The following is a 14815-nucleotide window of genomic DNA, read 5'->3' on the forward strand; positions in this document are numbered from 1 at the left end:
TAGATACAGGTGACCTCTTAACAGTCTGTAAGATACCATGTATAGTGACAGGGCTTTGAAGTGGTCTATGTAGGATATATTTGTTAGATATTGTAGCCTACTAATAAGGCATTTCTGTGTACAATATAGTTCATAGATTCATAGGTTCATAGGTTCATACTAGGCTATCTGCCCTAGGGCATTTATAAGCATAGCCAGAGTGTGTGTGGCTTTCACCACCCCTTAGGATGAGAATACTATACCCATTAGTTTGCTGTGCCTCTGTCCAGCAGTGACACAGAGATGATTCCCGGGGTAAACCTACGATCTCCCATCCACTCGTCAAGATTTCTCTTGAACAGAGTCAGTGAGGGGCTCTGCCTCACAGGGACTGGGGTTCTGTTCCATAGTGTAGGGAGTCTCTGGGTGATGAATCTGTCCCTCCAGCACGTCCTATTTATATCCGTGTTGAGGTTTAAGTCTCTTGCTCTCGTGGCTCTGGTGGATTTGGATTTTTTGAGGTGGAGCATGTCAATTAATTCCGGGTTGGACATGGCCTTGTATGTCAGGCACAGATCACCTCTGAGCAGATGGTATGTGACTGAATAGAGCTGGAGTTTCTTCAGTCGGGCATCGTATGACATATGTTTGAGCCCCTTTATCCTTTTGGTGAGGAACTTTTGGGGTCTTTCCAACTGCTGCAGGTGTCGGGTAAGGTACATTCCGAATGGGGCGTTGTACTCAATCATTGGTCTGATAAGTGAAAAGTACAGGGGTACAATGACCTCTCCTGATCTGGATGTGAATCCCTCCATGATCAGGTGGGCAATGTAGAAGGTCTTCCTAACCACTTTGGCAATGTGAGTGTCAAAAGAGAGGTTACTGTCAACTTGGGTCCCCAGGTCCCTGATAACTTCTTCTGTGTTTAATGGATTACCACCTATGTGGTAATTAGGGGTTACCTTGTTTTTCCCAAAGGGTATGACTATACATTTTTTGGCATTTAGCTTAAGGCCATGGCTCTGGCACCAGTTATCCATTTCTATGAGACCTCTCTGGAGGATGTCTGTGTCTGATGGAGTGTCAATTATGGCGCCCAGTTTGCAGTCATCTGCAAATTTTGTCAGCCACAATCCCCTTATATTTGCCTGCACTTCAGAAAAATAAATGCCGAACAAGAGGGGGCCCAGGACTGAGCCCTGTGGAACACCGCTCATGACCGGCTTAGAGTCTGACATGGCACCAGCAACTGTAACCCTGTGTGTTCTGTCCTTGAGCCAGTTTGCAACCCATCTTGTGACATATGGGTTTACATCTAAGCTGGTGAGCTTTTCTATGATGCCCGAGTGGGGTATTGTGTCGAACGCTTTTGCTAGGTCAAGGTAGGCTGTGTGAACTGCCTTACCCTCATCAATGGCCTTAGTGACTGTTTCGAAAAAGTCGACCAAGTTCAAGAGGCAGGATCTGCCCTTGACAAAGCCAAATTGGGTAGGATCCAGTGTCTGTAGGTCCCCAATGTCTTTATTTATGAGTTCCATTATGATCCTCTCCATAGCTTTGCAGACAAGGCTCATCAAGCTTATGGGGCGGTAATTTCCAGGGTCCATAGAAGCACCGCCTTTATGGAGTGGGACCACAGTTGCCGTACGCCATTCTTTGGGTATGTATCCTGTAGTAAGGCTAAGATTAAACAGCAGCCTTATGTGTGGGTTTAGTTCCTCATTGAGTTCGTGTAGCACACAGCCGGGGACACCGTCCGGTCCCATTGATGCTGTGTTTTTTGCTTTAGAGAGAGTAGCTCTCACCTGGGCATCTGAGATGTTTGGGAGGCTAGACTCTGGTGGGATAGATATTTCTCCTTTTGGGGGGGTGAGAAATTTGCACTGAACCTGTCTGCCAGTATGTTGGCAATGTCTGTGGGTTCAGTGATATTTTTATCATTTTGGACTAATTCTGAGCATATCTAGGAGTTTCCACCCAGGTTTCTAACATAGCTAAAGAAGGCCTTATGATTGTCTTTTGTGTCATTAGCGATTTTTCTCTCAAAGTTGGCCTTGGATGATTTTATGAGTGATCGTAGTTTTTTGCTAGTATTGATCAGAGATGCCTTCCCTTTTAGGGATTTTGCTCTGTCATGTAGTAGCTTTCTCCTCTTGTTGTAGAGTTTGTTTATGGCTGGGGTCCACCAGACCGGGCGCCTGCCTTTGGTAGAAAGGGTCTTGATTTTATTAGGGATTGCTTGATCCATACATTCCTGGAGGTGCTCGTAGAAGGCATTTGTAAGGGTTTCAGCAGCGTGGGTTGTGGTTTCCACTGGCTCGGGGGCCTTGAAGGATACCACTCCAGTCTTAAGAAGTGTGAAGTTTGCTTTTGAGAAGTTCTTCACTGTGGTCTGTTGCTGGGGTGGGGCGGGATGTGGATCTCCAGTGAGATTAATTTATGGTCTGATCTCACCAATGAGGGATATACTTCCGGTGTGGAGCATTTTGTCCCCATGTTTGTGATGATCAGGTCTAGTATATTTTCTCCTCTTGTGGAAATGGTGACTAGTTGTTCCATAGCATTTGAGTTTATGAACTGCAGGAACCTTTGGGCTAGGGTGTTGGGGCTTGAGTAATGTTCCCAGTCTATGTTTGGGTAGTTGAAGTCACCCAATATGATGGTGTTTGGAGAGACATTCATACTCTCCAGTGTCTTGAGGAAGGCTGTGTGGGTTTCCTGAGTTTGAGAAGGTGGTCTGTAGCATGTTACAAACAGTAGGGCAGTTTTACCTATGGTTAATTGCACCTGGATGGTCTCCAATGCTTTGTGCATTGCCACTAACCTGGAGGTGTGGGTATCCTTTATGAATATGGATACTCCCCCTCCTTTAGTGGTTCAGTCCGGATTTTGGGGCCGGAACGCATGATATGAGGTATAACCTGATAGTGCTGGGGTGCTCTCAGGAGCCTTGAACCAGGTTTCAGTCACAGCACAGACATCAATGTTCTCCATACTGAGGAGGGCTTCGAGGGCGTGCATCTTGAGGTTTAGACTTCTGACATTGAGCAGTATTACCCTTAGTTTTTCTCCATTTTTGTTTTCTAGGGCGGTAGGTTTATCATTTGAGCCTTGCCTAAAAAAGGCACTATGGTGGTGGCAAGAGCATTTGCCAATATCCGGAAGCCCAGGGGTGACAGGTGCAAGCCGTCCCTTGCGAAGCAGCATGGCTTGTCAAGCATGTCATCCCAGGCAGACAGACATTGGATCCCCTTAGAATGACACCAGTAATTAAGCCAATTATTAAAGCTGATCATTTTGTCTCTGTATTGTGGCATCATTCTTGGTGAGGGTAGGATACTGCTCAGGGTCAGGGTCATACCAGCCTGGGCTACATAATCTGAGAGCTCCTCTATGTCTCTTTTCATGTAGTCCAGGGAGGTACATCTCAGGTCGTTCACACCGGCATGGACAATGACTGAGTCATACTTGTACTTGCTGTGGAGTGACCTGAGTGCTTGTGTTATGTGGCAGATTCTAGCGCCTGACAGGCAGCTTACTGTGATCTTTTCCTTGTTCAGTCTGGTGAGTGGGACGTCAGTGTGTCTGACTATGGAGTCACCTATAACAAGTGTGTCTGGCATTGTGTTTGGCCTTAAGGGCTGTGACTGTTTAGCACACTGACTTTGAGAACTATGTGTTGCATGTCTTATGTCTTGAGGTGGCAGTTGCTTGGGTGTCTGCTTTGGAGGCCTCTGTAGTTTTGGTAGATTTTTGATCAGTGCCTCCGAGTATGTCTTTGTGTGTTTATGTGTTTGTTTTGCAGTTGTGATAGTTCTATGTGAAACTGGGTTTGTGGTATGTATGGTTTCCTTCTCCTCCTGTCTGGTCTTGCCAGTCCTGAGTTGAGAGAGCTCAGCCTCCAGTTTGGCTATATAGGTGCATCTCTCACATGTATTTGTGTTTTGTGGGAGAAGGAGTGGGTTGTCTGTGTACATGAGGCAATTGTAACATTGCCTCAAGATGCCCAGATTCACCAGCTGAACAGGAGAGGATGCTAGCAACTGACCCTTCGACATGCTAGAAAAAGTGAAAAAGTTTGCTGTGCAACTGAGTCAGAAGGGACCTATAGGGAAATGGGTACTCAAGGGGATTCTAGGCTAATGTAGTACTTTGTTTACTATATAAGTACTTTACCTATATAAAATGCTTTAGGAGCAAGTGCTGAGCTATTGAGATAGAGAATAGACTGTTTAGATTGCAAGTAGAGAAGTTCTAAGGGAAAAATTGAAGAACAGACTTTACGGAGCCAGAAATAGTTTAACCTTGTTTAACCGGCGCTGCCCGATGGTGTTCTATGGGCAACTCCACGCTAAATCACGCAAAAGCACGCTAAAGCGGGCTTTATAGCAGGGGGTTGAAAAGAGCTAGGAATTGACCCAAAATGGCCAATAGACTACAAGTTTCTGGCTGGAACCACTGCTCTAGGGACAAATAGGCTGCTCAGTGCTCCCCACTCCCACTGGTGAACAAAGAAGCTTCCCTTTATCCAAATAAGGATATGGAATAGCACAGGAACCAAGCCAAAGCCCAGAGATCAGCAAACTCTGAAGACTGGACTATTCTAGTTCAGTAAGGCGGGAAAACAAGAATTTTTTTTTTTTTTTTTTGCAGAAAACAGAGGAAAAAAAGACAGTAAATGCTATAAATGCTTTTAAACGGCTAGCGCACTTGAGTGTGTTAGCCTACAGGTAATATTAAGCAACAAATAACTTTTTTAAAAGTGCAAAACAGTTAATCAACACAAAAACAGTTTAAATAGAATGCAGAGCTGTATAAACAGGCGAAAATGCAGTTGCTAAGCAGTAAATAATCAAAAAGCCAGAAAAAATACTTAAATCAGGAAAAAGTCACTCTTTTGCTCTCTGCTGCTTGTAGAACTCTGCAGGACACCACGAGGAGCGGTGCTGAGTTGAATACAAGCGAAAAAGCACTCTAAAGCGGGCTTTATTACAGGGGGCTGAAAAGAGCTAGAAATTGACCCAAAATGGCCAATAGACTACAAGTTTCTGGCTGGAACCACTCCTCTAGGGACAAATAGGCTGCTCAGTGCTCCCCACTCCCACTGGTGAACAAAGATGCTTCCTTTTATCCAAATAAGGATATGGAATAGCACAGGAACCAAGACAAAGCCCAGAGATCAGCAAACTCTGAAGACTGGACTATTCTAGTTCAGTAAGGCGGGAAAACAAGATTTTTTTTTTGTTTTGTTTTTTTTTCTTTTTTGCAGAAAACAGAGGAAAAACAGACAGTAAATGCTTTTAAGTGGCTAGTGCACTTGAGTGTGTTAGCCTACAGGTAAAATTAAGCAACAAATAACTTTTTAAAAGTGCAAAACAGTTAATCTGTAAAAATAATCAAAAAAAAATCAAGATACTTATATTTTGTAGCTCAGTTGCGGTCAACAACTTCTCCAGTCTGCACTGTGTGTGTAAAGACAGAAACCCTACCAAAGTTAGGGCTTAAAAACCAGAATAGCTTCTTTTTTTTACAAGAACACAAAAGAACCAGCCCCCACTAGTCAAGAGATAATTACACAGAGGAAATGTTTCAGTTTACACAATAGCCTACAGACAGCAAGCACTAGAGAGACAAATGAAAGTTTTTAAACAGATAAGGATTTGTGAAGATACTGAATAGACAAAGTGCTTTATATATATTAAATTGTAAAAACAGTAATCTGTAAAAATAATCAAAAAAATCAAGATACTTATATTTTGTAGCTCAGTTGTGGTCAACAACTTCTCCAGTCTGCACTGTGTGTGTAAAGACAGAAACCCTACCAAAGTTAGGGCTTAAAAAACAAAATAGCTTCTTTTTTTTACAAGAACACAAAAGAACCAGCCCCCACTAGCCAAGAGATAATTACACAGAGGAAATGTTTCAGTTTACACAATAGCCTACAGACAGCAAGCACTAGAGAGACAAATGAAAGTTTTTAAACAGATAAGAATTTGTGAAGATACTGAATAGACAAAGTGCTTTATATATATTAAATTGTAAAAACAGTAATCTGTAAAAATAATCAAAAAAAAATCAAGATACTTATATTTTGTAGCTCAGTTGCGGTCAACAACTTCTCCAGTCTGCACTGTGTGTGTAAAGACAGAAACCCTACCAAAGTTAGGGCTTAAAAACCAGAATAGCTTCTTTTTTTTACAAGAACACAAAAGAACCAGCCCCACTAGTCAAGAGATAATTACACAGAGGAAATGTTTCAGTTTACACAATAGCCTACAGACAGCAAGCACTAGAGAGACAAATGAAAGTTTTTAAACAGATAAGGATTTGTGAAGATACTGAATAGACAAAGTGCTTTATATATATTAAATTGTAAAAACAGTAATCTATAAAAATAATCAAAAAAATCAAGATAATTATATTTTGTAGCTCAGTTGTGGTCAACAACTTCTCCAGTCTGCACTGTGTGTGTAAAGACAGAAACCCTACCAAAGTTAGGGCTTAAAAACCAGAATAGCTTCTTTTTTTTTACAAGAACACAAAAGAACCAGCCCCCACTAGCCAAGAGATAATTACACAGAGGAAATGTTTCAGTTTACACAATAGCCTACAGACAGCAAGCACTAGAGAGACAAATGAAAGTTTTTAAACAGATAAGGATTTGTGAAGATACTGAATAGACAAAGTGCTTTATATATATTAAATTGTAAAAACAGTAATCTGTAAAAATAATCAAAAAAAATCAAGATACTTATATTTTGTAGCTCAGTTGTGGTCAACAACTTCTCCAGTCTGCACTGTGTGTGTAAAGACAGAAACCCTACCAAAGTTAGGGCTAAAAACCAGAATAGCTTCTTTTTTTTACAAGAACACAAAAGAACCAGCCCCCACTAGTCAAGAGATAATTACACAGAGGAAATGTTTCAGTTTACACAATAGCCTACAGACAGCAAGCACTAGAGAGACAAATGAAAGTTTTTAAACAGATAAGGATTTGTGAAGATACTGAATAGACAAAGTGCTTTATATATATTAAATTGTAAAAACAGTAATCTGTAAAAATAATCAAAAAAAAATCAAGATACTTATATTTTGTAGCTCAGTTGTGGTCAACAACTTCTCCAGTCTGCACTGTGTGTGTAAAGACAGAAACCCTACCAAAGTTAGGGCTTAAAAACCAGAATAGCTTCTTTTTTTTACAAGAACACAAAAGAACCAGCCCCCACTAGTCAAGAGATAATTACACAGAGGAAATGTTTCAGTTTACACAATAGCCTACAGACAGCAAGCACTAGAGAGACAAATGAAAGTTTTTAAACAGATAAGGATTTGTGAAGATACTGAATAGACAAAGTGCTTTATATATATTAAATTGTAAAAACAGTAATCTGTAAAAATAATAAAAAAAATCAAGATACTTATATTTTGTAGCTCAGTTGCGGTCAACAACTTCTCCAGTCTGCACTGTGTGTGTAAAGACAGAAACCCTACCAAAGTTAGGGCTTAAAAACCAGAATAGCTTCTTTTTTTTTACAAGAACACAAAAGAACCAGCCCCCACTAGTCAAGAGATAATTACACAGAGGAAATGTTTCAGTTTACACAATAGCCTACAGACAGCAAGCACTAGAGAGACAAATGAAAGTTTTTAAACAGATAAGGATTTGTGAAGATACTGAATAGACAAAGTGTTTTATATATATTAAATTGTAAAAACAGTAATCTGTAAAAATAATCAAAAAAAATCAAGATACTTATATTTTGTAGCTCAGTTCGGTCAACAACTTCTCCAGTCTGCACTGTGTGTGTAAAGACAGAAACCCTACCAAAGTTAGGGCTTAAAAACCAGAATAGCTTCTTTTTTTTACAAGAACACAAAAGAACCAGCCCCCACTAGCCAAGAGATAATTACACAGAGGAAATGTTTCAGTTTACACAATAGCCTACAGACAGCAAGCACTAGAGAGACAAATGAAAGTTTTTAAACAGATAAGGATTTGTGAAGATACTGAATAGACAAAGTGCTTTATATATATTAAATTGTAAAAGCAGTAATCTGTAAAAATAATCAAAAAAATCAAGATACTTATATTTTGTAGCTCAGTTGCGGTCAACAACTTCTCCAGTCTGCACTGTGTGTGTAAAGACAGAAACCCTACCAAAGTTAGGGCTTAAAAACCAGAATAGCTTCTTTTTTTACAAGAACACAAAAGAACCAGCCCCCACTAGCCAAGAGATAATTACACAGAGGAAATGTTTCAGTTTACACAATAGCCTACAGACAGCAAGCACTAGAGAGACAAATGAAAGTTTTTAAACAGATAAGGATTTGTGAAGATACTGAATAGACAAAGTGCTTTATATATATTAAATTGTAAAAACAGTAATCTGTAAAAATAATCAAAAAAAAATCAAGATACTTATATTTTGTAGCTCAGTTGCGGTCAACAACTTCTCCAGTCTGCACTGTGTGTGTAAAGACAGAAACCCTACCAAAGTTAGGGCTTAAAAACCAGAATAGCTTCTTTTTTTTACAAGAACACAAAAGAACCAGCCCCCACTAGTCAAGAGATAATTACACAGAGGAAATGTTTCAGTTTACACAATAGCCTACAGACAGCAAGCACTAGAGAGACAAATGAAAGTTTTTAAACAGATAAGGATTTGTGAAGATACTGAATAGACAAAGTGCTTTATATATATTAAATTGTAAAAACAGTAATCTGTAAAAATAATCAAAAAAAATCAAGATACTTATATTTTGTAGCTCAGTTGCGGTCAACAACTTCTCCAGTCTGCACTGTGTGTGTAAAGACAGAAACCCTACCAAAGTTAGGGCTTAAAAACCAGAATAGCTTCTTTATTTTTACAAGAACACAAAAGAACCAGCCCCCACTAGTCAAGAGATAATTACACAGAGGAAATGTTTCAGTTTACACAATAGCCTACAGACAGCAAGCACTAGAGAGACAAATGAAAGTTTTTAAACAGATAAGGATTTGTGAAGATACTGAATAGACAAAGTGCTTTATATATATTAAATTGTAAAAACAGTAATCTGTAAAAATAATCAAAAAAAATCAAGATACTTATATTTTGTAGCTCAGTTGTGGTCAACAACTTCTCCAGTCTGCACTGTGTGTGTAAAGACAGAAACCCTACCAAAGTTAGGGCTTAAAAACCAGAATAGCTTCTTTTTTTTACAAGAACACAAAAGAACCAGCCCCACTAGTCAAGAGATAATTACACAGAGGAAATGTTTCAGTTTACACAATAGCCTACAGACAGCAAGCACTAGAGAGACAAATGAAAGTTTTTAAACAGATAAGGATTTGTGAAGATACTGAATAGACAAAGTGCTTTATATATATTAAATTGTAAAAACAGTAATCTGTAAAAATAATCAAAAAAAATCAAGATACTTATATTTTGTAGCTCAGTTGCGGTCAACAACTTCTCCAGTCTGCACTGTGTGTGTAAAGACAGAAACCCTACCAAAGTTAGGGCTTAAAAACCAGAATAGCTTCTTTTTTTTACAAGAACACAAAAGAACCAGCCCCCACTAGCCAAGAGATAATTACACAGAGGAAATGTTTCAGTTTACACAATAGCCTACAGACAGCAAGCACTAGAGAGACAAATGAAAGTTTTTAAACAGATAAGGATTTGTGAAGATACTGAATAGACAAAGTGCTTTATATATATTAAATTGTAAAAACAGTAATCTGTAAAAATAATCAAAAAAAATCAAGATACTTATATTTTGTAGCTCAGTTGCGGTCAACAACTTCTCCAGTCTGCACTGTGTGTGTAAAGACAGAAACCCTACCAAAGTTAGGGCTTAAAAACCAGAATAGCGTTTTTTTTTACAAGAACACAAAAGAACCAGCCCCCACTAGTCAAGAGATAATTACACAGAGGAAATGTTTCAGTTTACACAATAGCCTACAGACAGCAAGCACTAGAGAGACAAATGAAAGTTTTTAAACAGATAAGGATTTGTGAAGATACTGAATAGACAAAGTGCTTTATATATATTAAATTGTAAAAACAGTAATCTGTAAAAATAATCAAAAAAATCAAGATACTTATATTTTGTAGCTCAGTTGCGGTCAACAACTTCTCCAGTCTGCACTGTGTGTGTAAAGACAGAAACCCTACCAAAGTTAGGGCTTAAAAACCAGAATAGCTTCTTTTTTTTACAAGAACACAAAAGAACCAGCCCCCACTAGTCAAGAGATAATTACACAGAGGAAATGTTTCAGTTTACACAATAGCCTACAGACAGCAAGCACTAGAGAGACAAATGAAAGTTTTTAAACAGATAAGGATTTGTGAAGATACTGAATAGACAAAGTGCTTTATATATATTAAATTGTAAAAACAGTAATCTGTAAAAATAATCAAAAAAATCAAGATACTTATATTTTGTAGCTCAGTTGCGGTCAACAACTTCTCCAGTCTGCACTGTGTGTGTAAAGACAGAAACCCTACCAAAGTTAGGGCTTAAAAACCAGAATAGCTTCTTTTTTTTACAAGAACACAAAAGAACCAGCCCCCACTAGTCAAGAGATAATTACACAGAGGAAATGTTTCAGTTTACACAATAGCCTACAGACAGCAAGCACTAGAGAGACAAATGAAAGTTTTTAAACAGATAAGGATTTGTGAAGATACTGAATAGACAAAGTGCTTTATATATATTAAATTGTAAAAACAGTAATCTGTAAAAATAATAAAAAAAAAATCAAGATACTTATATTTTGTAGCTCAGTTGCGGTCAACAACTTCTCCAGTCTGCACTGTGTGTGTAAAAACACATAGTTGTTGCATATGTCTGGACAAATACATGCCAAAAAGGTCATTATACCCAATGACTGACCTAATGAGGGCTGAGTTAAAGGGACAATGACATCTGTATATCTAGTTGTAATCCCTTTGTTTATAAGCTGTGCAATACAGAAGGACTTTTTTACATGTTGACTGAAGTTAGGTCACTATCTATGTAAGTTTCTAACTCCAGAACAAAAGGGTCAACTCTCTAGGGCATATTGCCAATGTGGTAGTTCCCTAGGGTAAACAACTTCCAAAAGGGTATGATAATGCATTTTTTGGGATTTAGTTTCAGTCCATGATTCTGTTACCAGTTATTTGTCTGGGACATGGTTGGTCCCCCGACTCATAAATAATACTTGTGTCAAGCAAACAAAATAATATTATTTAGTAATAAAATAATTATTTATTTCATTATACTATATTACATTAAGGATATTACACTGATTATTATATTGCAATATATAAAAATATGGATATCATGTTATCGTTATGGTAAAAGACAATATAATGGCAATGGACAATTACTGTGTTAAATAGATTACTATACTAAATGGGTCTATATTAGATAATTGAACTTTCAAAAGTTTGAGTGTCATATGGCTGACACCATATGATCAAATTTTTGAAAGTTTGAACGTTTTAATGGAGATCTTCGTACAGTGCAGAATGGGAAAATTTGACTTTTCTGCACTGTAGTGCGATCTCGGAGTTGGTATATTTAAAGAGTGGGGGACGTGGGAGATGCAGGGGGGGCTTGCCCCCTGCTTAAAACATTCAGGTAGGTTATTTGTGTATTTTTTTTTATTAGAGATTCGAACTTTTAAAAGTGTAATCATGGTGTTGACCATATGACAGCCGAACTTTTGAAAGTTCGATTATCTAATATAGACCTATGCTAAATTACATTATTTTGCAGCAAACTATTTCTTAGAATGATACTGATATTACTTGGTACTTTAACATGACAAACACTGCATTCTCCTACTTATGATGAATTCTTTTTCAACCATTTATTGCCTCACTGTACAGATCCAGAATTGCCTGAGGCTCCTGGCTTCATAGGTTTATACTAGGCTATCTGCCCTAAGGCATTTATAAGCCTAGCCCAAATTTTTGTGGCTTACGCCACCCCTTATATGAAAAAATACTGTGCCCATTAGTTTGTTGTGCCTCTGTCCAGCAGTGACACAGATATGATTCCCGGGGTAAACCTACGATCTCCCATCTTGTAGTAATTATTGTACAACAGACAACCTTTATTTAGTTAGTAGCCAAGGATAAAGGGAAAAAAGTGAAGAGGCATGGCCCACTTGCCTCTCCCAACGGGTGGGGAGAATAGTGGGTATTTAGGAGCACATAGGAAAGTGCAACTCCTCCAGTGAAGACCAGAGAAATGGCTTCCCATGCTCAACATCAGACTCTCCTCACCCAAGCTCCCCTGGACATGGCTCTGTCTGAGTTGTCTCCAAGCCAGGGTGATAGCAGCAGTGGTCTCATGTTCCTCTATCCCCAATCACCTGTGCATCCAACCTGTTGTATGAACCCCACCTCCTGTATATTTCTACAACTACTACCTTATCAACATTTGTCCATTCTCTGCCTGTTTGTCTGTTTTCCCTTCTATTTGTGAACCCAACCTACTGTGTGACAACTCACCCATCTGCTTTTTTTGTTTATCCATTATTGTCAATATCCTCATCTCTTCCCTCACTCTCATTCCTTCCCTTACTATACTTTGTCCTTCTCCGTATTCTCTTATATATATTTCAAGAAAAAAGGGGGTCTATCTCACCCACAAAAATACCATCCTCTTCCAACACGATTTATGTCATCATACTATGCTTCCCTATCTACTCTCTCCCCTCTTTCTTATTTTCCTAGCCCCTCCCCTTTCTTTACTGATAAAAATCAAAAACAGGTGGCCATAAGAAGACACATTCACAGTATAAGGATGCTGGCAAAGTTGCTAGCCAGCGGCATTGAACCCAGCTACATGCATGTTTTCTACATAAAGCCTTGTGATATTAATGCATAGCTGCACTTGCCATCAAAGTACAACAAATTACAAATGTACTTTGGGAATGTTCAAACACAGTCTGCATTTACACATATGTGCAAAAGATACATGTATTCCTGCATATTTCTTAGCTAATTTTATGTAGTATCATCTCTGCACAGTTTACATGACTGGTTCTTCACTGGCTTCATATATGTGAAAATCAGTGTTTCTTATTCACATTTCCTCTATTTGCATATAGGCAAAGCATTGTTGTTTGCAAGTATACTTTGCACAATTTTGCAGTGCATGAGAATGAATACCACCACATTCATCTAGAGTCAATGACTTGATTTGAATTTTACTGACAGCAAGGTTAGGATTTGACAGTAGCTATCCAAAAATTCTGACTTTTACTGCCTTACATTAAAACAGTGCCATATGAGGGGAGAAAGGAACCTCTAACCCTTCCAATACTGTCATAAAAGTTAGAGTCTGAAGGCAGGGTTTGTTGAAAGAGTGACTTGTTTGTAAATCCTGATTGTGATATGAATAGTACAACAGAAGTAAACCTGTGTAATAGGACTGTATGAGTCACAGCAGTTAGTGTTTTAAGGCCTGGCTGAAGAATTTTACTCTAAATAAATGCCAAAGCTATATAGGTAGACTGGACACACTAAATTACCCATAGGTGTGTGTGATAGCCACCTGGCTGTGGGAACAACCCGACCCCATGTGCAAAGGTGGGAAAAAGGGTTGTGGATGTGTATATATATATATATATATATATATATATATATATATATATATATATATATATATATATATATATATACACATACATATATACACACACACACACACACACACACATATATATATATATATATATATATATATATATATATATATATAAAGAGAGAGAGAGAGAGTGAGTGAGAGAGGGGGGGGAGGGGGGATTGATATATTGAAATAGTATAAATGATGTATGTGCATCTTGTGATAAACTAGGACTATGCTGATATTGAGTATGTAGTAATTCAAATTTCACTAATTTTATGTGTTTTGGCAAACAATGTCTGCCTTTGATGTTCATGTTTAATACAATATTTTGCTACTGTTAATAATGTTAAACTGAACAACAAACTGCATGTTCATAGGAGGCTGGATTCAATGTGAAATCACAAAAGGATTATTTTTGTAACTTGGCGTTGTGTACCTCAGTAGTATTCTTTCTGATGTAACTAATTGCTGTTTCTCCCCACAGGCTTTCTGTAAGGATACCTTGGAGTTTACTATGTCAAATCGAGATACATGCAAGGCCTTCTGGAAACTGTGCGTTGAGTATCATGCTTTTTTTAGGCTTGCAGAAGAACCAAAATCAAAGAACAAACCTCTTCTGTACAGCAAAGGCTCTAAATTCAGATACAGGTATTTAAAAACTATCAGCTAATGGGTTTATTAAAAGTTACGATCTGAGCATAAGATAACAGGGGCAGCATTAGGGTTAAAGTTCACATTGTCAATAATTTAATGCCATCGATAACCAACCAGAATGCACACATGAGCAATCTGATAATGAGCTCTTCTTCTACTGGGAACAAAATTTAGACATTATTTTGCAGCAGTTTAAACTTAACAGCCAATAATGCTGTCTGTGCTGAAAACATCAAATTCTACATGGGTTTGTTAATGGTGTGTGTACTGTATCTGCATGCTGTTGTTCGTGCATTTGTGTGTGTGTCCCTCTTTCTCTCTCTTCTGTGTGTGTGTGTGTGTGTATGTATATATATTATATATATATATATATATATATATATATATATATATATATTTATGGGTCTATGTCATTTCGTCAAAAATCCATTTCGCCGAAAATCCTGACATAGGGTCCAAATCGCTGAAAATCCATTTTGCCAAAAATAGTACTGACAGTGTATATGCCCTTCCCCCACTGTAGTCCAATCTCGAAGTGAGGACATTAAAGTTGGGGGGTGTAGCCCCC

The 14815-nt window shown here is 38.3% G+C and overlaps 1 protein-coding gene across 1 annotated transcript in view; it reads left to right on the top strand.

The window, feature by feature from the left end:
• Positions 1 to 14815, top strand: part of FRMD7 (FERM domain containing 7) — a 762912-nt gene that overhangs the window by 623737 nt on the left and 124360 nt on the right. Inside the window, exon 10 of the mRNA XM_044057495.1 lies at positions 14078 to 14241. Within this exon, the coding sequence (XP_043913430.1) occupies positions 14078 to 14241 (164 nt within the window). The remainder of the gene's footprint in view (positions 1 to 14077; positions 14242 to 14815) is intronic.

The sequence above is a fragment of the Protopterus annectens genome, chromosome 15.part0 (assembly GCF_019279795.1).
Source record: "Protopterus annectens isolate FY-2018-M chromosome 15.part0, PAN1.0, whole genome shotgun sequence".
Taxonomy (NCBI): Eukaryota; Metazoa; Chordata; order Ceratodontiformes; family Protopteridae; genus Protopterus; species Protopterus annectens.